This window comes from Lutjanus erythropterus, chromosome 6 (assembly GCF_056507025.1).
Source record: "Lutjanus erythropterus isolate fLutEry1 chromosome 6, fLutEry1.hap2, whole genome shotgun sequence".
NCBI lineage: Eukaryota > Metazoa > Chordata > Actinopteri > Lutjaniformes > Lutjanidae > Lutjanus > Lutjanus erythropterus.
Genome location: NC_139322.1, coordinates 42,390,839 through 42,412,734, shown reverse-complemented (window position 1 = coordinate 42,412,734; position 21,896 = coordinate 42,390,839). Strand labels below are relative to the sequence as shown.

The following is a 21,896-nucleotide window of genomic DNA, read 5'->3' as shown; positions in this document are numbered from 1 at the left end:
TCCATAATTCTAAAGAAATCGAGTGACTGTAAAAAGCTGTGTAGAACATTTTACAGCAAGGACAGAAGATAACACCAGCAATCCAACAAAATTATCACATCAAGCTTACGGACAAGCAAGGTGTCGGAAAAAGAGTGACCGTTAAAGTGGCTGTACAAAACTGGTAGGCATTGGTGTGGAAATCTCCTGGCACCTTAAGATTCAATTCCAGTTCAGAGGCTACAATGTGATCATTTTCACTTCTATACATTGTTTTTTTTCCTCACTGTGACTACCTGCTACTTTTAAAACAAACTGTAATGATTTATAAATTCTTTAGTCAGACAACTTGCATATAGTGTGGCTCTTGTCAGGTCCCTTTTTCACTTTGACTTCATAGAATCCCAAATACTTCCATACACCGGCCTTTAGGTCAGAGGTTGCTGGTCAGATTGTAACCATCTGCTCCATGCTCTGCCATCCTCACCAAAATGTAAGAAGTCCCCTACGTTTACATCCACTACATTTCACCATCCAATAGTATAATAGTTTTGTCCCTGAAAAAAGAATAATTAAATGATTAAAGCTTTCGTTTACTTGATGTTTGCACAATATCATAGAAGAGGGGAAAACACTGTTGGAATCATTTTCCCCACACATACCCTTGAGTTTGCTCCACAATCCGGAAACACTTAAAACCTTCCTACAACATCTATTTGTAAAGAGCACTTTAAAGGCACTTTTGAACAGCATTACTGTGTCTGTCTGTCTGTGTGTGTATAGATGCTAGATGTACAGATAAATGTATAGCTAAAGAAAGTGGCAGTAGAGAGGTGAGCACGATGTTCTCTGGCTGTTAGAGGTAAGTAACTGACAACATGTCGAGAGGATCAAACCAACAGCAGCAGCAACATACAATCTGTCTAAAACTGCCACAAATGTAAAGATGACTGAGCCAGATGATTTACCTGTGGTGTGAGGCGAGACAGGAGTCCCTGACTGTTCCACTCGTTGTCCCACTCCTGTGCAGCACTCAGCTCAGCTGTGTGCTGCTCCAGTATGGACGCCACCACAGAGGCATGATGGGAAAGCTGGGCAGTCACAGGAGGAAGAATGTCCCGCTGGTAGTCCTTCACCTCTGGAATCGCAGCACACACATTCTTCAGCAAAGAGTTTTTCTTCACATGGTGACGTGAACAGAAGAGGAACATGTGTGATACAAACACCTCATTGGTCAGAGCTTTGCCCTCACTTCCACAAAAACAGACTTCTTGTTGTCTTCTTGTCTGGCCATCAGCTCACACTTAACCTCCATAAGAAAGCATAATGCCAGTACATTTTCCAGTGAAACTAATAATACTAGGGACGCACCGATACCACTGTACAAGCACAAGTACAGAACATATCATGCAGAGAACAATGCTTGGGCTGAATTAAATTTAGCAGAATGGGGAACATTTGTGAAAATAAGAGGAACTCCCTGGCAGGAGTAAATGTTTTACAATCTGACCCTAACTGACTGACAACAACAGTGCATCTCTCTCTGGCTCGCTGTCTCAGGTGTAAGCCGAGTTACTTAGGTCTCATCTTGGCTGTCTTCCACAATCACAGTCTGGCTGGTCTGGCTGGGTGACCGTCTTGACGTCTGCTGCACTAATATTAGGGGTGCAACGGATCGCAGTTGATCCGTGTCCCGTACGGATCGCCCTCTATGGTTCAGCACTCATGTGATCCATGGACCACATGTGAGCATCATAGTTTTACTGTCACTGTTACTTTTGTGTAAGTTATAATACCCAAAATCTCAATGAAAAGACAGGACAGATCACAGCATCTCTGTGAAGAGCGACTGATTTAAAAGCTGTCACATCACCTTGAGTGAAATCCAGACCATAACTTTTTTCACTGATGTAACTATGCTATCACCAAAGAAACAGATCATAAAACTGTGATGTTCATTGAAACTTTGGTGATATCAGCTGTCTTAACTTCTACACAGCTCCTCTCTGCTCACCGGTGCAGCTCTGTCTCACCCCGTCTGTGACACAGTGTGTCTGCTGATTGATTGATCATGACTTCTAACCAATCAGATGTGCTGTGCTGTAGGCGGGACATTGAGCCAGACTACAGAGCGTAGTTTTGTATTATACTGTACAGTATATAATGATCTAACATATATATATATATAGTATATACATAGTACAGCACTGTATAAGTTTGAAGTTTTTAATATTATTACCATTATCATTACTATATCATTATTATTATATTATTGACAGACAGACAAAGATCAAAGACAAGTGCATTTTTAAAATAATTTAACCCTAATCCCACCACTTTTTTCTTTTTTGCTGATCCTAAAAATGATCCGATCCGTCACTCAAAACCGTGATACGATCCGAACCGTGAGTTTTTTGATCCGTTGCACCCATAACTAATCGAGTCCCTGTGCTTCCTTTCCCCACATTAATGAGTGTATTTCTGTCATCTATCATGTAGATATATCTGCCATATTTCACCATCTGACCAATGTTTGCTAAGATGTAAGCTAGCTTTAGCTTCAGTCTTTTAGCATGAATGTTACAGCATGTATACAGCTGTTAGCTAATTTTACATAAACACTTTCACAGGGTTCTTCTTTTAAAACATGTCAGATGGAAAAATTAAAACGTCAGCTGGAGACTTCTCAGCCAACTCAAGGAGTTAGCATTAGCTTAAATCAGCCAGCTACACTGATGAAATCTGCAATGTGAGTCATTATTCTGACAAAATCTACCGTCAGCTAGAAATGAGAATCTCCTTTTGTTTACGAATCTAAGGAATCACAGACCTTGTGTTTCATCAATTACTCCCAATTTCAATGTTAAATCTGCCACCATTATCACCGTAAACTGCATAAATGCAGAGCGAGAATGGAAAATTTGGCAAGCGTAGCAACAGCAACTAAGGAGGGCGGGGTTTAGTGACAGGTCAATTGGTATTGGTCTAAAAAATCAGACTCTCATCACTGTAGATGATTCTTTAAACAACATTTTTGAGGTCAAAATAATGAGAAAACTGTGCAAGGCCATGGTGACCCATCACATAGTAGTGTGGGCAGGCAGAGGCCTACCTTTTAGCTGCTTCTGTCCAGGACCTTTAGTGTAGTGTGATAAACTGAGCGGCTGCACATGGAAGCTGTGCAATGCACCTGGAGTCTAAACAGGAAAAAAAGTGAACTTATCATAACAGTCTTTCACTGAAGGAAAAAAAAAACAAGAAAAACAAAACAACAACAACAAAAAAAACGAAATTGTTATTTGTTCAAAATTGTTGGTTATCAATTGTTCTGTATTGTTGTTGTTATGCATTAGGGATAGTTCACCCCAAAATGAAAATTCAGTCATTATCTATTGACCTTCGTGCTGATTGAAGGTCAGATTTAGTTTTTTAGTCCTCAAAACACTGCTGGAGTTTCACAGGAAAACAGCATTGCAGAATCTCCCAAACAATGGAAGTAAATGGTGACCAGTTTTCAGACAGAAAATGACTACTTGTCTGGTGTAATCCAAGTCTCCTAAAGCCCAACATGCCAAGTTGACTTTAAAAAAAAATATTTTACACCTTGTTTTTAGCCTGAATCTTCATGCACACTGTCTGAACTGTTTTTTTGTCCATTTGAAAACGGGTCACCATTATCTTCCATTGTCTGCAACACTGTTCCAGTGAAACAATGACTGAATTCATTTCTGGGTGAACTATCCCTTTAAATATGATATGAAATATCAATAGAATATGTCACTTAGTGAGGAGTTGTCAGTCTACTCAATTATAGAAACAAGGTTGGGAACCACCTACACCACCACTTTTCTGTGTTTGGTTACATATGATTTGTATAAAGTGGTTCATCTTTTGTACTGATGATTCAGCTGATTCAGTCATCTCACTGCCTCAGACTGCTGGCTGCCGTCTACTTTGTGTACTCCCATAATCAACACAGCACAGAGGCTCATTTTTGAAGGCAGCTCTTCTGATCCTGCTGATCTACTTGAGACATCCACACATATTAAAGCTTCAGATCTTTCAGATATCAAAATGCAATTTTAGAGATTTTACTTGTGTTTCAGTATGCAGTGGCAGTCTGCAGTTTGAGGGCATCCAGGGCACAGCCAGTTGGGCTTTGATAGCAGCAGCGATGGCTCTCTGGAGGACCACAGATTTACCTTCAGGAAGAGAAGACAGCTTCGGATGAGAAAACTGACGAAATATGTGGCACATGATAACAAAGTATCTTGTCATGCCAGCACTATCTTATGAAACAAAAACAGCATTTCCTCATTTCTCTAGGACGGTGTCATGCAAGGTTAAGGCTACACAATATCAGCTGGATAACAGCCTGACAGACAGACTGGATGCACTGGAGATGAAAATTGCACTGGATGAGAAAAATGAAAATTAAACTTAGTAATTAATAGATTTATCAAATTTAGTGCATCCGAGACACCTAATGACATACTAATAGAAAGACTAACATGTTTGAGCTGTTTTGAATTCCATGACATGTTCAAACCATTGTTCAATTGGACCACAGAGTGCTCCTCCATGCACAACTGTAAAAACGGACTGATGATGCTGCAAGGTAGAAATGTCAAACAGCGGAAAGATCATTGTCTTTTTTCTTCTTTCTTTTTTAGGTTTTTATGAACACTAGAGAGTAGGTGGGATAGTTTTACATCAGGATAATATGTCTTCAAAACTACAGTTAAATTATTAAACAACAGCACCTGTAACTCTGAAGTATCTGTCTGTCTTTCTGTCTGTCTGAGGAGAGACGATATGACACGGTGTTGTCTGTACCTGTTGGCTGGTCTGAGGTCTCGGCACGTTCTCTGGGCAGCTTCTCCACCAGAAACATGAGCAGGGAGCGGATCTCTGGCTCGTTACTGTACAGAAAGGTCTGGTAGCCAATCTCTCCTTTATAACCAATGTCCTGAAACCAATAGTTTGACATGTTAAGAATACTACTGGGGGATTATAGGCAGTACTTCATTTGAGTTGGTACTGATACAGGCACATCCATAATTATCTCTGCTTCTAATTGACGGGTTTCAGTGCAACATCATCACACAGATGCATGTGCAACTTGAGGGCAGGAAGCAGCACTTTGTCCACATAGTACAACCAGTGTTGCCAACAGATTTAACGACTTGTAAGACTTTTAATGACTTACTTCTAAAAACCGAGCAGCGACAAATTTAGCGACTTATTCTGCAAACAGTGTAGGGGCCTCTCTTCTTCTCCCTCCCTTGGGCCTCGCTAGAAGGAGGACAGTTGTTTCTAGAAGGGAACCCCAGACCCGCTAAGAATCCCGCAAGTGATCATTCTAATCTAAAGCATGATCTCGCAAGAGTTTTGTAAATCAAGGGTTCCCTTCTAGACATGATGGAGGAGGACACTGTAGGAGGTGAAGCTGTTGCCTGTAAAAATGTAAATACATTGATCTCTGAGCGCTGACTGAGTGTTGTATCTGTATCAGGGTTCAAATTACACAGTGGCTTTCGGGGTAGCCCTATTTTGCAGTGCACGCCGCCATTAAGACATGTCACATGCACATGTACATATGGAAGTATGCAGCAGTGTGCAATCACAGGGTTACTGCAAAAAACCTACTGTTACCACTAGAGACACTTAATATTGTCAATAATATTTAATAGAAACTATATAACACCAGCATAAGGCTACTGTTCCAAACTCAAAGAATAATCAGAGCAAAAACTAAAAAATATATATAAGTAAAAATCATGAATTTAGCAGGGGGACACAGGCGATGCTTTTCTCATTCACATCCTTGAAAGAATCACACATCACAAGGTAAAACAATGGAACTGAACATGTGTTAAACTTTGTTTAGTAAATTTGTGTTTTTAGCTACAAAATAAAAAGACTTTTTGTGCTGTTTAAGGAGAATAAAAAACAAGAAAATATAAGAAAAGAAAATATAATCTGTAATGCTGTAAATGAACAATGTTTTAGAGCTCCTCCTAAATGTCTCAAAGTAACCTATCAGGGGAGCTCATGACCTTTTCAAGGGAGCTGAGCTCCCCCATAATTCACACTATGGACATACTGTACTATTATTATTTATCCCAGCAACCTTAATGTACAGAAAATAAAATATGACTTAAAAATGGATAATGTTTTAGGGCACCCTGTGAATATCTCAAAGACTGCTTTCAAGGGAGCTCATGTACTTATCAGGGAGCCCAGCTCCTTTTAGCTCCCCCATAATTCTAACTATGATCTACATCTGGTAATTGATATCCAAAGATATCATGGTGGGGCAAATTCATTCAGAAACCTCATGACTATACTGAGTCAACTATGGTTAGCTAACATTCTAAACAATATATTATGAAAGACAAACAGATACAACTCTGACATGGCATTTTATGATTATGTCAACAAGGATTTACAACCTATGTTACATGTACTTTCATTACAACTGTTGACTGTAATCTTTTGACCAGTTACCACAGCTGTTTTGCCCCCTGGATGTGGCACCCTGTAAACAATGTTTGTAAACACAAAACCTGTCTATTAAGCGCTTTAAGGGTTTAAAGGCTCTGTAAAAATGTATTTTCCTCCTGAATGTGGGTGTGGTCTCACAGGTTATTGACTAAAAGAGAACCAGGCAGAAAACTAACATGCATCCCATCCCAGTGGTGTGAGAGGAGAGTGGCTTGACAGTGGTCTCACCTGACAGGCCTGTGCCAGGCTCATGCCCACTCTGAAGCGGGCAGACATGCCGGGAGGCAGGGAGGTGGGCAGCGCGCTGCCCAGGCCAGGATCGATCACCCGGAGACATCGAGCCACCGCCTCCACGATCAGCTCACTGCTGAACTGTTTGACGCTGTCGATGTCCTCACTCACCTCTCTGTGGGCACAAAGCAAATACCCTCAATCATTACTGACAGGTTAGTATCTTATTCAACTTGAGCTCACAGACTTTGCCTCCTCATACGTCTGTGATCATATGATGACTGACGGATTCTGACTGACAGCCATGTTGCTAACAACCAAACTTCACATCAGTCAGCTAGCATTTCATTTCAGTCAGTTCTGCTTCAGTTAGCTCTACACACCACAGTACACGACCCGCTCACTCTCACACTTACGTGCCGACTTGTTTGAGGGCGTGAATCAAAATGTTGTCCACTTCTTCCATCGTTCCAGACAGAAGCTAACAGCTAGCTACTAGCTAACAGACAAGATTGTAGCTGAACATCTGATGCTAGCGGGGATATTTAATAACATGGAGTTAGCTAATATTAGTATAGCTTTCCCATGGATGAGAGCAGACAGGAGAAATAGCTTCCATCTTCTGTTAGCCAACTTAGGAACTAGCTACTAACAGCTAATTCATTTTCGAGGCTAACTGAAGCCATCGTCCTCCGGTGCACTTGAAGCGTCTGAAACAAAGAAGCTTCAGATAGAATGAAGGATTTGTTTTCTCTGCAGGTTGAAGCTGACCAAAACGGAACAAATCTGACATCTGTGGGTCTTGTTCGCTGTGGAAATGAAGTAATAAGGGAACAGAGGGGAGCTGGGAGTCAGAGTTTCATCTCGACGCACTGTCGTCAAGAAGAAATGGGAAATGTGAACGCTAGAAATACATTTCCCAGTATGCACCAAAAGCAACAGTCTCATGACCGGAACATTTCTGCACAGTTGGATGGATGTTGGGTTGGGGTTAGGTCAGATGTGTGATGATATGATGGTGACTGTGTTTCTTTGGTACATTTGGGTTTTGTGTCCTTTAATTTTCACACTTTACATGTTTTCATGGCTTTTCATGTTGTCACTCAATGACCACAGTTTATATCTTGTCTTTTTCAGTGTGAAGGTCTAAACTCTGTCCATAGTCAAGCATTTTATTCAAAGGTGTGTGTCAGCCTCACACAATTTACAACATAAACTCCAAAGATTTTGTGTTGACATTGTGTTCTGAATGGGAGCAGTCTTAAGGGGTAGTTCATCCAAAAATGAAAATTCAGTCATACTCACCCCCATGCCGATTGAAGGTGGGGTTTATTTTATTAATCCACAGAACACTGCTGGAGTCTCACAGGGAAGCATTGCAGAACCTCCCAAACAATGAAAGTAACTGGTGAACAGGGTAATGCTTCAATTTCCAGGTCCCCTAATTTCATAATGAATAGGTGGTAATTACCAAGTAACATGTCTTAGAAATTATCCACAAAATACCTCCAAATTACCCACAAATTTCATGGTTAATAATGTGATAATTAGCAAGTGCTATTTTTGTGTACTGGGTGGTAATAACTAAGCAACATATTTGAAATTTCTTACTCTGGTAAAGAAGACTCAGAAACAGGTGTTTTTCTTAAGGAAATTTAAGAAGGCAAACTTCCTGTGCCATGGTCATGTAAACTTTCACAGAGGAGCAATTGAAAGCATCCTGACTAGAAACATCACAAACTGGCATCATGGGATGCAGTAGTTTTCAATGCTTTCCCTCACTTGGATTTCTTTTGCTTTTGCTGTGTTATAAAAGACATATTTATGAGACTAGAACAGTTGTAAGAGTTTCTGTTGCAATTTGTGTACTCATATTGTAAAAAACTTGTATTACCAGTGTGTGACATGGAGAGGGTTCATCTTCCGAGATGAATTAGTAATCGACAGTGGTGAAAAGAGTACTGAAAATCTGTACTCAAGTACAAATATAGTTAAATCGCTAGAATATTACTCAATTACACGTAAAAGTACTGGTGTTACAAAAAATACCTAAGTAAACTACAAAGTACTTGTCATAAAAACTACTCAGAGTATTAGTTACTTTTAGCTGTTGATGTCACTGTCACCTCTGTGCGTTTTTCTTAACCAATAGTTGAAAATGCTAGCAACTAATTAATCATTTATAAGACACAAAACACTTGTTTATTTCCTGTTTAAGTCGGTTAGGGTTAATTTTTAATTAGTCAGTTTCTTAACTGCAATTGATCAATTAATGACTAATCACTGGCATCCTTACTTCAAATGTGTGCTGCTGCAGCGTTTTGTTTTTTGCAAAATTGGTGGCCTGGTGGCTCAGTTGATGGAGCTTTTGCCCCGTGTGCATGTCATCCCCCTGCTCTTTCTCCCCTGTTCCTGTCCTGTTTTCAGCTGTCATGTTTTAAAAATGCACACAAAAGGTTTGGATATTAATTCAAATTGTACTCTGTAGTTAGCTATGGCTTTAAAAGTAACTAGGTAGATCACATCTTGTCATGCATAATATGTACCAATAAAAGTACAGTCTTGAAAATCTACTCATAAAAGTACAAGTACCCAAAAAAAAAAAAAAACTACTCAATTGCAGTAATTTGAATATTTGTAATTAGTTACTTCCACCCCTGGTAATTGGACAGTCAACAAGACAAATCAATTATGTCAAAAGCAGCTACTTGTATTTATGATTTGTACAGTAGTGGACAGTGATTAATACTTTGTACCATACTGTACAAATTTGAGGAACTTGCACCATACTCAAGTATTTCCATTGTATGCTACTTGTGCTCCACTACATCTAATCTTGTAGTCGTTACTCCACTACATTAAAGAGCATTACTGAGATTTTATATAGAAAAGATACAGTATGATCAATATGATACACTGTAGTAGCCAACAGCATAGAAATGTTTTAAAATGAACCACAACAGTATTAATAATCTAGTAGTATAGTGTTAGACAATAATAATCTGGCATTCATGAGATGTTTTTTATGACTATGTTTACTTTTAATATAGTTAGCTCATAGAATTTATGTACTTTAGAAATGGAAGTAACTATTTACCAATACTTAAATTACTGTAATTAAGTAGTTTTTTGGGGTACTTGTACTTATGAGTAGATTTTCAAGTCCATACTTTTACTTGCACTTAAGTATGCATTACAAGATGTAATCTACTTTCTTACTTTTAAAATATAGTTGGGTACAATTTCAATTAATGCATTTTTGTAACCAATAAGGTGATCTGATCACAAACAAACCAATGAAAACAATGACCTACAAACGAAAATCAAAACAAAATGCTGCACACTCATTTGGAGAAAGGATGTTAATGGTTAATCATTAATTGATTAATTGCTGTTAATTAAAAATGTATTCATGGATATTTAATCAGTAGTCATGGCAGAGCCATTTGTTCAATCTGTAAAATTAAACTTAAACTTAAAACTTAGACTTAAAAGACTTAAAATGAGAGAAGAAATGACCAAAAAAAAAAAGAAAATGAAGAAAAAAAATTTTTTGTATCTTATAAATGACTTTTGATTGATTATTAATCGATTGTAAGCGTTTTCAACTTTTGATTCAGGAAAATGTACAAAATTTGCAACCCTAGTTTGGAGAGGTGACTGTGACATCAACGGTCTGATAATACTCAGAGTATTACTTTGTACTTTTACGTAAGTATATTTCTGACACCAGTACTTTTACTTGCAATTGAGTAATATTTTAGCAATGTAACAGTGCTTGTACTTGAGTACAGATTTTCAGTACTCTTTCCACCACTGAATGTTCCACTGTGGTGAAGTAGCTAGTTACTTCAGTTTAAAGCTGATTTCTTCCACCACTGGATTTGGAGCAGTCTGGCGCTTTGAGGGTTAGTAAAGACATGATGAAGGTGTATCCAGTAGATGGCGCTAATACAACCGTAAACACGGAGTCAAATCAAAGCAGAAGAAGATCACGAAACAGAGGAACTCGGCTAGTGTTAGCACTACTGTCCATCATTTCACTGTTCACTATGTCGGTGTAGAAGAGAAACAAAACACAGAAGGAACACCCTGTTCCAAAACGGAGTGTTTAAAATGGCCGGCGAGGAGGAGAGGGGGGTGGTTCGTGTCAAAGTCAAGGTAGGATGATGAGGGGAGCAAATAACGTTGGTCTGCCAGCGTCTGCTGCTTCAGTTAGCTAGCAGCCCCGTTAACCTGTTTATTCAGTTGTGTGCTTCATGTTTGCTGACAGTCTATGGTGCTACACGTCGACTGAATCGAAGCTCTGTGACATTAACTGTGGGCACTGTGTGTGTGTGTGCGCGTGTGCGTGCGTGCACAGCGGCTCTGTGCGTGGCTACATTTTGTTTATGGCCAGCTTTGTTTGTTGTCTTTGAACGTGTGACAGCTGGAGGAGCTCATCCATTATTCCTCCTGTCACCTTCTTCTGACCGTCTGTAACACACACACGCAACTGACACTTTGACAATTATCTGTTGAAACCATTCTTAATATCCAGCCTAACGCTGAACCCAGAGCGGTGCACCTCACAGACTTCAGCTGACGTCACCTGCCTGCTCAGCAGCTGCGCGCGCGTGTGCGCGGGACAGGACTTCGTGACGTCACATGTTACCTGAAGCAGAGGCGCTCTGCTCCAGGAAACTCACAGATTTTAATGAATCGCTTTACTGTACGTGAGAATGATGTGAATGATAACTAAGAATGTTTATTATAAGTCATTGTAAGATAGACTAAACACTCAGTAGGTATGTGTTTTCCATACTGTGGGTGGGCGATAATTAAATATTATTATTCATCAACTTTTAGCACAATTACATTGTGATAATATAAGCTTATAATATTATCATTCTATAAATTTCTGTTCTCCAAGTGAGCAATTATAAGAAAGCAAGTTAAGAAAATTAATTAATTGAAATTAAATTAAAATTTCTTAATAATTATTATTAACTGCACCACCCAGCCCTACTATAAACTGCTGCTAAGCATGTAAGAGTGGTACATTCAATGAAACAGGACAAATGGATGGTTGATACAGATGCACGATATAGATTTTTTCAGCCACTACTGATAACTGATGATTACCTGTTTCTAATGGCTGATATGAAGAAGACACCTGATAATTTCACATTTTTGTATTAAGAAGTCCATAAGCACCAGTTTATGCACACCTGACATTAAGAGAGGCTAAGATACAGTGAGCAGCTTCACAAACTTTTATTAAACATTTTGCACAAAAATTCAAATGAAATACTTTGATAGTCTGTCAAGTTAGATAATAGTATAGTGGTTAACATAAGCCGATACTGATATAGACCGATATAGCTGGATATTGGCTGATAACTTTTTGTTCCTGATATTTATCATGCACCCATAATAGTTACAGTGTACTTAAAATCTCAGCATGCGAACCACAATGGACAGAGAGAACCTGCTCACTCAAGGAAAATCTTTTAAAAATATGGACCATTGACAGCTTTGATGATGCCTCACAAAACATACTACCAAATCAACCTTTTTTTGATATTTCCAAATTTGAAAATGAAATGACTTTTCCAGTGTCATCCCTTGAATACATGCCTTCTATACATCAATTAGTGTATACTAACCGCTAAAGTATAAAAATCATAAAAATTAACTCTGCACACCAGAAACTGTTCCTTATAGCATTTTTAGTAGTATTACCACACGCGACGTTTCGGGCCCCAGCCCTTCATCAGACATGTAGAAAATGAGGAGACACACCTCTGTGTATACATCACAGGGTGGTCATGTGATCACATATCATACATCATAGATGTGCACTGTTGGGATATAATACATTACAGACATAACACAAACATAACACAACAATAATAATACACAAACATTTACAATTATATCAAGTTCAGTAGTACAATAAAAATTAAAGTAAGTACAAGGCCTCTAGTGCGTAAAGTATCACCTTGAATATCACATGACTAGAACATCAGGCAAAACGTCTGACATGTGGCAGTCTAGAACAGAATAGCATGTGTACTACCTGCCAACATAGTATAATACAACAGCAGCACATAGAATATGTTCTGTTGTATTATTGAGTATATAGTATTATTGTATAGTTTATGGTTTTAACTCACAACATGGAACTGTCATCACCTCCTTTCATGCCTTTTCCACACTATCATCATTTTTGAAACATTTGTCAGTGATGATGTGATATTTTCAAGATTGTGTTGCAATGTTTTTCAGAAATGTGATGGGGTGCTTCCCGTGGAGTTTCGCTCCTTTGCCGTTGATCCTCAGATAACATCACTAGAAGTCCTGCAGCACATACTCATCAGAGCCTTTGATTTGAACGGGTAAGAGCAATCACCCCAGCAAAACTCAAAGACTCAAAGGCTATCTGAGTTTGTCCTAACAAGCGTTCAATTATGTGTGTCAGCATTTTGTTTTTGTTTGTCTTTCAAACCAGGAAACGAAATTTCGGGATCAGTTACCTGTCTCGAGATCGGAGTGGTGCTGAAATGTATCTGTCTCTGGTGTCTGACTGGGATTTGGATGTTGCATTTGTGAGTGCAGCCAAACCATATCTACAGCTCAAGATGGACATAAAGCCTTCAGAAGACAGTAAGAAAACCAGTTTGTCCTTAAATCAACTTACACAGCCTAAAAGCTTATAATATATACTTAGATATATTGTTACATACATGTGATGTACTTATGTAACACTAATGTGATGTTATGAGCTAATGATCAATATGATGAATTGATTTGGACCCCAGGAAGACTAGCTTGTGTCAATGGCACTAGCTAATGGGGATCCTTTTTAAATAAATAAATAAATATATGATAACATAGCACCAAGCAGCTATTTGATACAGTGAGTAATGGATCAGTGTGTCCTGAGCAGTGAATCAAGTCACACCCAGAATATTTTCACATTTAACTATGGCCGACATTCTTATTTGTTTTGGTCTGACATGTAGGTGCTCTAGTGCAACATCTAGTGGCAGTGAATATTGTATACAGAACCCATTTAAAGGAGAAAATAAATACTAAACTTTGGAGATTAATATGTGACGGAGAACATAAAGTGTCAAAATTTGTGAAATGTGACATCTACAGACAATTGTGTATGTGTATGAACCTAAACGCAACACTTTGATACATGAGTAAAGTCAGATGTTTTAAGCCAGGAACAAGCTACTGAATTGTCCAGCATTATCATTTCTTTAACTTTTTTTTAAAAAACCTTGTAGATTAAGACATGAGAAAGTATCATTTGACAGTTGCTTATCATGGCAACACGTGCAACATATTCCCCCTACTCTCTCTTAAGGCTTTTACACAGCCTGTTTTTTTGTGATCAGTTTTTTTATTTATTCAAAATTTGGAAAAGACACTATACAATAATAACAAGTACAGCAAGCCACAGCAATTGATGGAATAACCACAATGACAACAGTACAAAAACAGGAATAGAAAATGAAAAAAGGAGGGTAAGAAGAAAAGAAAAAGAGCCCTAACAGATGAATTGGTATCTGTGTAAGGGTGTGAGTTGGCACTGCTGACATGTTCACTTTTTAAAAATGAAATAAGTAAGAACAGGAGAGTTCGCAGGATTACAGCAATCAAAACCTGTTTCAGTGCTCCTATGGACACTTTCCTGTTGTTTTGAGACAGACTTGGACTTTAAATAGGGAGGATAAAAAAGAGGTAGACCTGAACTAGATGACTGACTACTTTTTGTTCAACTGCAGGTCCTGTTATGGAGGATTGGGATATCATAAGCCCCAAAGATGTGATTGGTTCTGAGCAGCTTCTTGCAGAGAGGACCCGGTCTTTGGCATCTGCAGCTCTTCCTTTCACCCAGTCTCTACTGTCCCAGGTTCCCTCACCTTCTTGCAGTTTTCTCATCTTCCTCAGGCAGTCTGTTCTTCTCTTTGAGTCAGGGTCTTATGTACTTGTTTTCCTTGTGATCAGGTGGGTCGGACCCTGTCTAGAGTCCAGCAGGCCTTTAGCTGGTCTTATGGGGAGGAGATCAAGCCTTTCAAGCCCCCTCTGAGTGATGCTGAGTTTCACAGTTACCTCAATGGACAGGGCCAGTTGTCACGACCCGAGGAGCTCAGACTGCGGATCTACCATGGTGGTGTGGAGCCCTCACTGCGAAAGGTGTAGTACCTGTGTTTTGCTAAATTTCAAATAAACAGGCTTGAATGTCATTTAAATTTTCTTTTTAATCATCATTATTGTCAGTTCTGTTTCTTAGTGAACCCGTGTTCTGATTCTTGGCATATTATTTCAACAAGAAAAGAAACTGAAGTATGTTGTTAGGAGGACCGGCCTTTATTTTCAGCAGACTTTGGCATTAGTCGGTTGTCATGAAGATGATGGTTTGTGATTAGTCATAGGGTTTCCTTCTCTATATCACAAAATAAAACAAAAAACAGCCCATTTCTCTGCCTTACTCCTGCAGACACAAAATGAAAATGGTCTGTGTGAAACAAAAAATCATGCTTTCATATATTAAATTATATCATTTCTGTTAGGTTGTTTGGAGATACCTTCTGAATGTCTACCCTGATGGGCTGAGTGGACAGGAAAGAATGGACTACATGAAGAGGAAGACAAGGGAATATGACCAGTTGAAAAGAGAGTGGACAGCCCGGGTCAGCCTTGAAGACCTTGAATTTATTCGTGGGAATGTCCTTAAAGATGTCCTGAGGACAGACCGGGCTCATCCATACTATGCAGGCTCAGAGGACAGTCCACATCTGACTTCCCTTACAGATCTGCTCACCACATTTGCCATCACGCATCCACAGGTGTGTACAGATGTTCGATCAATTGGCTTGTATCTACATGGGTTTTGTGTGTGTGTGTGTGTGTGTGTGTGTGTGTGTGTGTGTGTGTGTGGGGTGGGGGGTGATGAGACAAGGCAAGGCAAACACTGTGAGAACGTTATTATAGTTTGGCTGCAGATTTACTAACTCACCTGCGCAGTCAGCAGTTACAGGGACAGCTGATAGGGTACTTCAAAACTATAAGTGCCCAATTGCCACAATTTGCATCAAAAATCACATTCCCTGTGGGTCATACCTGATACGTGTATTTTTACATTCAGCCTGACTCGCACTTGGTGAGAGTATTACAAATATAGATAATAACTTACTTTATTTGTGCCTGTAGGTATATTTGTTTTACAGTAGAAGACACAGCATCCATCTTCAGACATTTTACAAACATTAGAAACAATAGGCACACACAGGTGTGGAAGTAACTAATTACAAATTCTCAAATTACTGAAATTAATTAGTTTTTTTGGCTACTTGTACTTTTATCATACTTTCTCATACTTTCTACTAATCTACTTAGTTTCTTTTTAAAATCATAATTGAGTACTGAGTACAATTTGAATTAAAATCCAATACAATCCATACAAGTGAAAAACAAGACAGCACACTGCAGCAGCACACGTTTGGAGTAAAGATGTTAATGATTAATCATTAATACATCAATTGTCATTAAGAATGCAACTAATTAAAAATGCACTGATGGATATTGAGTCAATAGTTGTGGCTGTAATTGCACCTCATTCAAACATTGTTTTGTCTGGTGGAGCCATTTGTTGAATAACTTAAACTTAAAATGAGAAAAAAAGACCAAAAATGCAAAAAATATATATATTTTATTAACAATTAATCGATTGTTTGCATTTACAGCTGTCGGAAAATACACAAAATGTGCAAACCCCTGTTCATAATACATTAAACATCAACACTTAAAAAATAACTAATTGTCTGAGTAGTTTTTGAGATTAGAAGAGATTTAAGTATATGTCTAACACCAGTACTTTTACTGAATAATTTCTTTTGCAGTACTTGAGTACAGATTTTCAGTACATGTTCCACACAACTGATAAAAGTATTCCAAAGACTTAAAAATAGAAAAATAACAAAAAATACTCAAATAAATAACCACTAGAATAAATAAGATGGACTGAAATACAAGTTAAAATTACTAAATAAATAATAGCAAATGATCATTGATTATGATATTACCTTGTGTCCTTTGTCATACTGTATAAGACAGAATTTTCTTCACTAACATCTCATAGCAGAAGACCTGAAATCACTATAATAATAAATGATATTCTATCATTTAGATGAATAAAGATATAGTATGGTAACAGACTGATGATTGGCAGATGATTCTCTCTTTTTTTAAATTCTTTATTTCAAGGATAATCAAGAGAATTTCATCAACTGCAGAGACAGAAAAGAGTTACAGAGAGCATTACAAGTCTGCAGCTTACAAACTACATGGCTTAACACCCTTCCCCTCACTTTATCCTTTTTTAAGTAATATGTATCTAAGAAATTTAAAATAAGGGATGTATTGGCTGATACAGAACTGTGTACTGACATGTTGAAAAACAATCCAAGAAGCTATATATATGTTTTTAAAAAATGATTAGGACACCAGGCAACCTTTTCCTTAGACTTTAAGTAGAGGATGGGGGTGAACAGAGACACAAACACAAATATACCAAACAAATCATACACACAACAAAGCAAGCCCTAAAATATAACAAAGTATATAATTCCATAAACTTTGGTCATGACTTTTGTACATAAGAAACCCATTTGGACATTTAGTAAATCTTTCCATTCATAAGCAAAATTAGAAAGTAAATCTTCCGTTGTATAAATTTCATTAACAATACCTGTCCATTCTTCTATTTTGGGTGGATGCATGTAAATGAGGCCCCTGGTTAAGCCTTGAACTAAAAGACTGTTAATGACTGCTTTATTTCTTTTGTTTTTCAGATATCGTACTGTCAAGGCATGAGTGATATTGCCTCCCCTATACTTGCAGTAATGGACAATGAGGCGCATGCCTTCATTTGCTTTTGTGGCATTATGAAACGCTTGGAGGGGAACTTCAGGCCAGATGGGCAGCTCATGTCTATTAAGTTCCAGCATCTAAAGCTGCTTCTGCAGTACTCAGATCCTGAATTTTACTCTTACTTGGTGTCCCGAGGAGCTGATGACCTCTTCTTCTGTTACCGCTGGCTGCTTTTGGAGCTCAAGCGAGAGTTTGCGTTTGACGACGCTTTGAGGATGTTGGAGGTTACTTGGAGCTCTCTGCCTCCGGATCCTCCTGAAACTGAAGTGGAGCTTCTGGGACCACCACTGGAGACCGATGAAACAATTTCCTGCAGAGATAAGGACAAGGCAGTTGAGAATTGCCACGGAGATGATAATAAACAAAAAGAGAAGCAGCGTAGACGACATATGTTGAGGCCTTCAAGGGAAGAGTCAGATGTGAGCAGGAATGCTGTTACAGAAAAAATAGATGCAACCCCTGGAAATGAAAGCGAGAGCAGCGAATGTGATATTCCTCAAGAGACGATGGAAAAGGCAGATTTTCCAGTTCCTTCTTTTGAGAGGCAAACTAGTTTCGGAGAGTTTAAATACTACACGGCTCGGAATGAAGATAGCTTTGATATGGAGGATGCTGAGCAGCCACAGGGCTTGGTCGCTTCAAAGTCAGTAGCAAGCATCCCAAGACGCCAGTCCACTGTCGACAGTGAGGAAGACCCAGGAGAGAGAACGCCTCTCATAAAAAACTGTGACAATGCTTTCTCACCAATGTCATCACCTCCTCCCTTTTCTAGTGGCCTACCAATGTGGAAAACTGGCCCCTCTGTCTCTCCCACATCTTCAGCTTCAGCCTCCAGCTGGCCAGGTGCTTCTCCAGACTCTCCTCCAAAATCTCCATCCCCATCCAAAACCAATGGAAGAGAGGCCTTTCCAAGAACTGCGCCAAAAGTATTGACCACCTCTGCCCAAGTGCTCAGCACTACAGACATGAACTCGCCCACGAACCCCACCGTGAAAACATCTGTTGTGTCTCCCTCCCACACTCAGAATCGATCTCTACTGTCGTCACCAATTTTGTCCTTTGGAAGAGGTCCCTCGCTGTCTGGCAGCAGGTCATCCTCTAACAATCTCCCTTCGCCTGGCAACAAATCCCCCAGCACCACAGCCCAAACACCCAGTTCTTCAAAAGCTGAGACCACCAGCATCAAACCGTGTTCCCTGCCACCTCCTCAAGAGTTTGGCAAGGGCAACCCCTTCATGCTGTTCCTGTGCCTGTCCATACTGCTGGAACACCGAGACCACATCATCAAGAACAGCTTGGATTACAATGAGCTGGCTATGCACTTTGATCGCCTTGTGCGGCGCCACAACCTGAGCAGGGTGCTGCAGCGAGCCAAGGCTTTATTTGCAGACTACTTGCAGAGTGAAGTATGGGACTCAGAAGAAGGTGATGAGGTTAGTTCGGACTCCCCAACAACAGCTACTGCTACTCAACAATCCCCTTCTTCAACCGTCTCTGCCAGGCCCATATACAGCCCGTTAGCATCACCTCAGCCATCATCTCCAAACTCAACCTATAACCTCGCAACCACCATTCCCTCCCCCACAGCTGAGATCTCCATTTCTCCCACTTCCTGATTCCATCATGCATCATTGGCCTCCCATCCTCTGTGAACTCCTCTGTAGATTATTTGTGGCCCATTAGAGGTTTTTCAGACAACCTCCCACATTGGATTGGTCTGTTAATAATCTTCTCATTCTGTGTATGCTTGAATACATATATTCCTTATGTCTGTGGTCATTGTAATATTTAATTTTGTCATCAACCTTGCAAGTTTTTTTGTTGTGTCCTTAAAGAGGCGGTAAAAGACCTTAAATTCCTCATTGTGTCCTCTAAAGTTGCTGATGAGTGAAATGTGAACCCCTGTGATTCAGGTGTTCAACGGTCAGACAGTTTGATTGTCTGAGTTTTGTCAGAAGCAACAAAATTTTAGCCACTTGGTGCATTTAGCCTGTGTTGCCCCCTTTTAACTTTTTTAGTTTACATGTTGTCCAGTAAGCCACAAAAGTGTCTTAACTAAAACACTCAAGTTACATGAGGAGAATTCCATACACTGATTGGTTGACAGCCAAGGTTTGAATTGCTCCTAGTCATAAAGCATGTCTCAAAGGACTTTTACAGGAGCAAGACTTATTAACCAAGATCTAAGTTATTAGTCTTCCTGGAACGAAATAAACTAATGACAGCAAGAAGACAAAGCCAGCACACATACTATATCTCTTCTTACTGATGACACTGTCGTCCTTAAGCTTAAAGGGGAAATCATCAACAAATTTACATACAACGTACTGTTGTGTAAAGAAAAAGTCTCCTCAGAAAGAACACAATGAATTTTAGATATGCCGCAGTTTTATACTAATATGTTTAAAAAATGCAAGAAGAATACACAAATCCATGTTTACCCTGGAGCTCTGTGAATCAACTGCACACCAGTATTTATAATGATGACATTTTGGACCAAAATCGGTTTATTTTCTCACAGAGGTGAAGTACATCTGTTGAAGGCTTTTGCCTGAGTTTATGTTGACAATGCTGGCATTTTAGGGAACAGAGTCCAAAACAGAGGAAGCTGCCACATAAGATGTCTTGCCATCCTTTTTTTCTAACCATGCTCTGCCAGAGTATAATCTGCTTCACAAAACAGATGCAGCATGGTCTGCAGTCAGCTGTTGCCTTGACTTAACTGTGGGAGACCTATGATGCTTGACCTTATTTGCTGTCATATTTCTAATGTTACAGTGTCTTTTTTTCTTTATTTGGTCATCTGCTCCAGGCACAACAGGAACAGGTACAGGGACACACTCAACCACCTGCTCAGTCCGTCTGTTACTGAGACGATTTACAGCAGCTCTGAGCAGAGTCAGTCAGCTGATGGAACAGCTAACTGAGCTAACAGCAGCAGTTAGCTGTTACTTTAGCAACTAGTAAAGCTATCTGTCCATCAGGAAACTCATAAAATCACTTTTCACCACAGTGAATAAAGTTGGGTTGTGTTTTGTCTGAGATGGATCAGTGAAGCCTGAGCTTCAGTGCTCCATGTAGCTGTAGCTGTTATATGCATCAAGCACAACAACAAGAGGATTATGTAGTGTTCCCAATCACCGAGTGGCGCTGTTGGCCAACTGGAAGAAATTGGGCTTTTAGAAAGAGGGGGTGGGGGCTCATACAGCTAAAACAGCTTGTTTCAGAGGGGCTGCATAAAGAGCCAGCACAAGATAAAGAACTTTTTAAGTCAAGCCTTCCCTACACAGATCTTGGTAGAAAAACCCAAAGATTATTTTTCATCAGTTCAGCTGCAATTTTTTTTTCTTCTTCCTTTTTTTTAAATACTGTTATCTTGTTGCTTGTATGGCTTTTGTAAAAAGTGGTTTCATGATTTGTATTTCTTACCCAAGTGCAGTTTAGGTAACTTTAGGTTGCCAGGACAGAAGTCATAAAGGTCCAGTGTATAAGATTTAGGTGGAAATGGTATATAATGGTCATAAGTATGATTTCATTAGTGTATAATCATCATTGTGTTTTTGTTACCTTACAAATTAGTCGTTAAGATCTGCAGAGGATGGGTCCCTGTCCACTGAGTCCACAAGGTTTCACATGTTTCTACAGTAGCCCAAAACAGACAAACGCTGGCTGTAGATGTGAAATTTTGTGGCCACTGTAAATTTTTCTGCATGCTTGGAAGTGGAGAGTGAGAAGATGTGTTTGCAATCTGAAAGCTCACTGCTAGATGCTGCTAAATCTTACACACTGGTCCTTTAAACTATATTCAAACTTGCGACATGAAATATTTTGGGTCAGTGCAATGAGGATATATCTGTGACAAGTTCACAGAAGGGGTATTGTTAGTTAACTCATTCTTATACAGTCACAGCAATGTGTTTTTGTTTGTTTTTAGTGTTTGTTTGTTATCACAACTTTGAACGTGACTCAACCAATCACAGTTGAGGACTGCTAGTAGCAGTTTTTAAAGGCTGACACCTGATGGACAGATGAGGATATTTTTGTGTTAAGTTATTCATGAAGTTAAGTCTCAAAGCTGATCATTTGGTACAAGAGTTTCTGTAGTTTAAACACGAGAAAGCAGCTGATCATTTTTGTATTGATGACATCACAGGAAATGATGTTATCTAACCATATTGCACATCTGCAGATCTATGGATGCAGTGCTATAGAGATCAGTTTGGTGTTTTTCTGCATTATACAACTACCAT

At 39.2% G+C, this 21,896-nt stretch overlaps 2 protein-coding genes across 2 annotated transcripts in view; one reads left to right on the top strand and one right to left on the bottom strand.

Moving 5' to 3' along the window:
• The window catches only part of ccdc22 (CCC complex scaffolding subunit CCDC22), a 16,441-nt gene extending 8,925 nt beyond the window's left edge, over nucleotides 1–7,516 (bottom strand). The window contains exons 1-6 of the mRNA XM_084721993.1: nucleotides 7,134–7,516; nucleotides 6,715–6,892; nucleotides 4,816–4,948; nucleotides 4,075–4,181; nucleotides 3,092–3,176; nucleotides 948–1,117 (exon numbers count right to left, since the gene is read on the bottom strand). Coding sequence (XP_084578119.1) covers nucleotides 948–1,117; nucleotides 3,092–3,176; nucleotides 4,075–4,181; nucleotides 4,816–4,948; nucleotides 6,715–6,892; nucleotides 7,134–7,183 — 723 coding nt within the window. The 5' untranslated portion in view covers nucleotides 7,184–7,516. The remainder of the gene's footprint in view (nucleotides 1–947; nucleotides 1,118–3,091; nucleotides 3,177–4,074; nucleotides 4,182–4,815; nucleotides 4,949–6,714; nucleotides 6,893–7,133) is intronic.
• Nucleotides 7,517–10,704: 3,188 nt separating this feature from the next.
• On the top strand, nucleotides 10,705–19,411 carry tbc1d25 (TBC1 domain family, member 25). The gene is made up of 7 exons (XM_084721992.1): nucleotides 10,705–10,878; nucleotides 12,988–13,097; nucleotides 13,211–13,365; nucleotides 14,499–14,626; nucleotides 14,722–14,910; nucleotides 15,288–15,563; nucleotides 17,568–19,411. Exons 1-7 carry the CDS (start codon nucleotides 10,834–10,836, stop codon nucleotides 19,260–19,262), a joined length of 2,598 nt encoding a protein of 865 aa, XP_084578118.1. The 5' UTR covers nucleotides 10,705–10,833; the 3' UTR covers nucleotides 19,263–19,411.
• The last annotated feature ends 2,485 nt before the right edge of the window (nucleotides 19,412–21,896 follow it).

Coding starts and splice junctions, on each gene's coding strand:
- tbc1d25 (XM_084721992.1), top strand. CDS start 10,834: ATGGCCGGCGAGGAGGAGAGGGGGGTGGTTCGTGTCAAAGTCAAG. Junction 14,627..14,721: donor CCCAGTCTCTACTGTCCCAG/GTTCCCTCACCT, acceptor CCTTGTGATCAG/GTGGGTCGGACCCTGTCTAG. Junction 14,911..15,287: donor TGGAGCCCTCACTGCGAAAG/GTGTAGTACCTG, acceptor CATTTCTGTTAG/GTTGTTTGGAGATACCTTCT.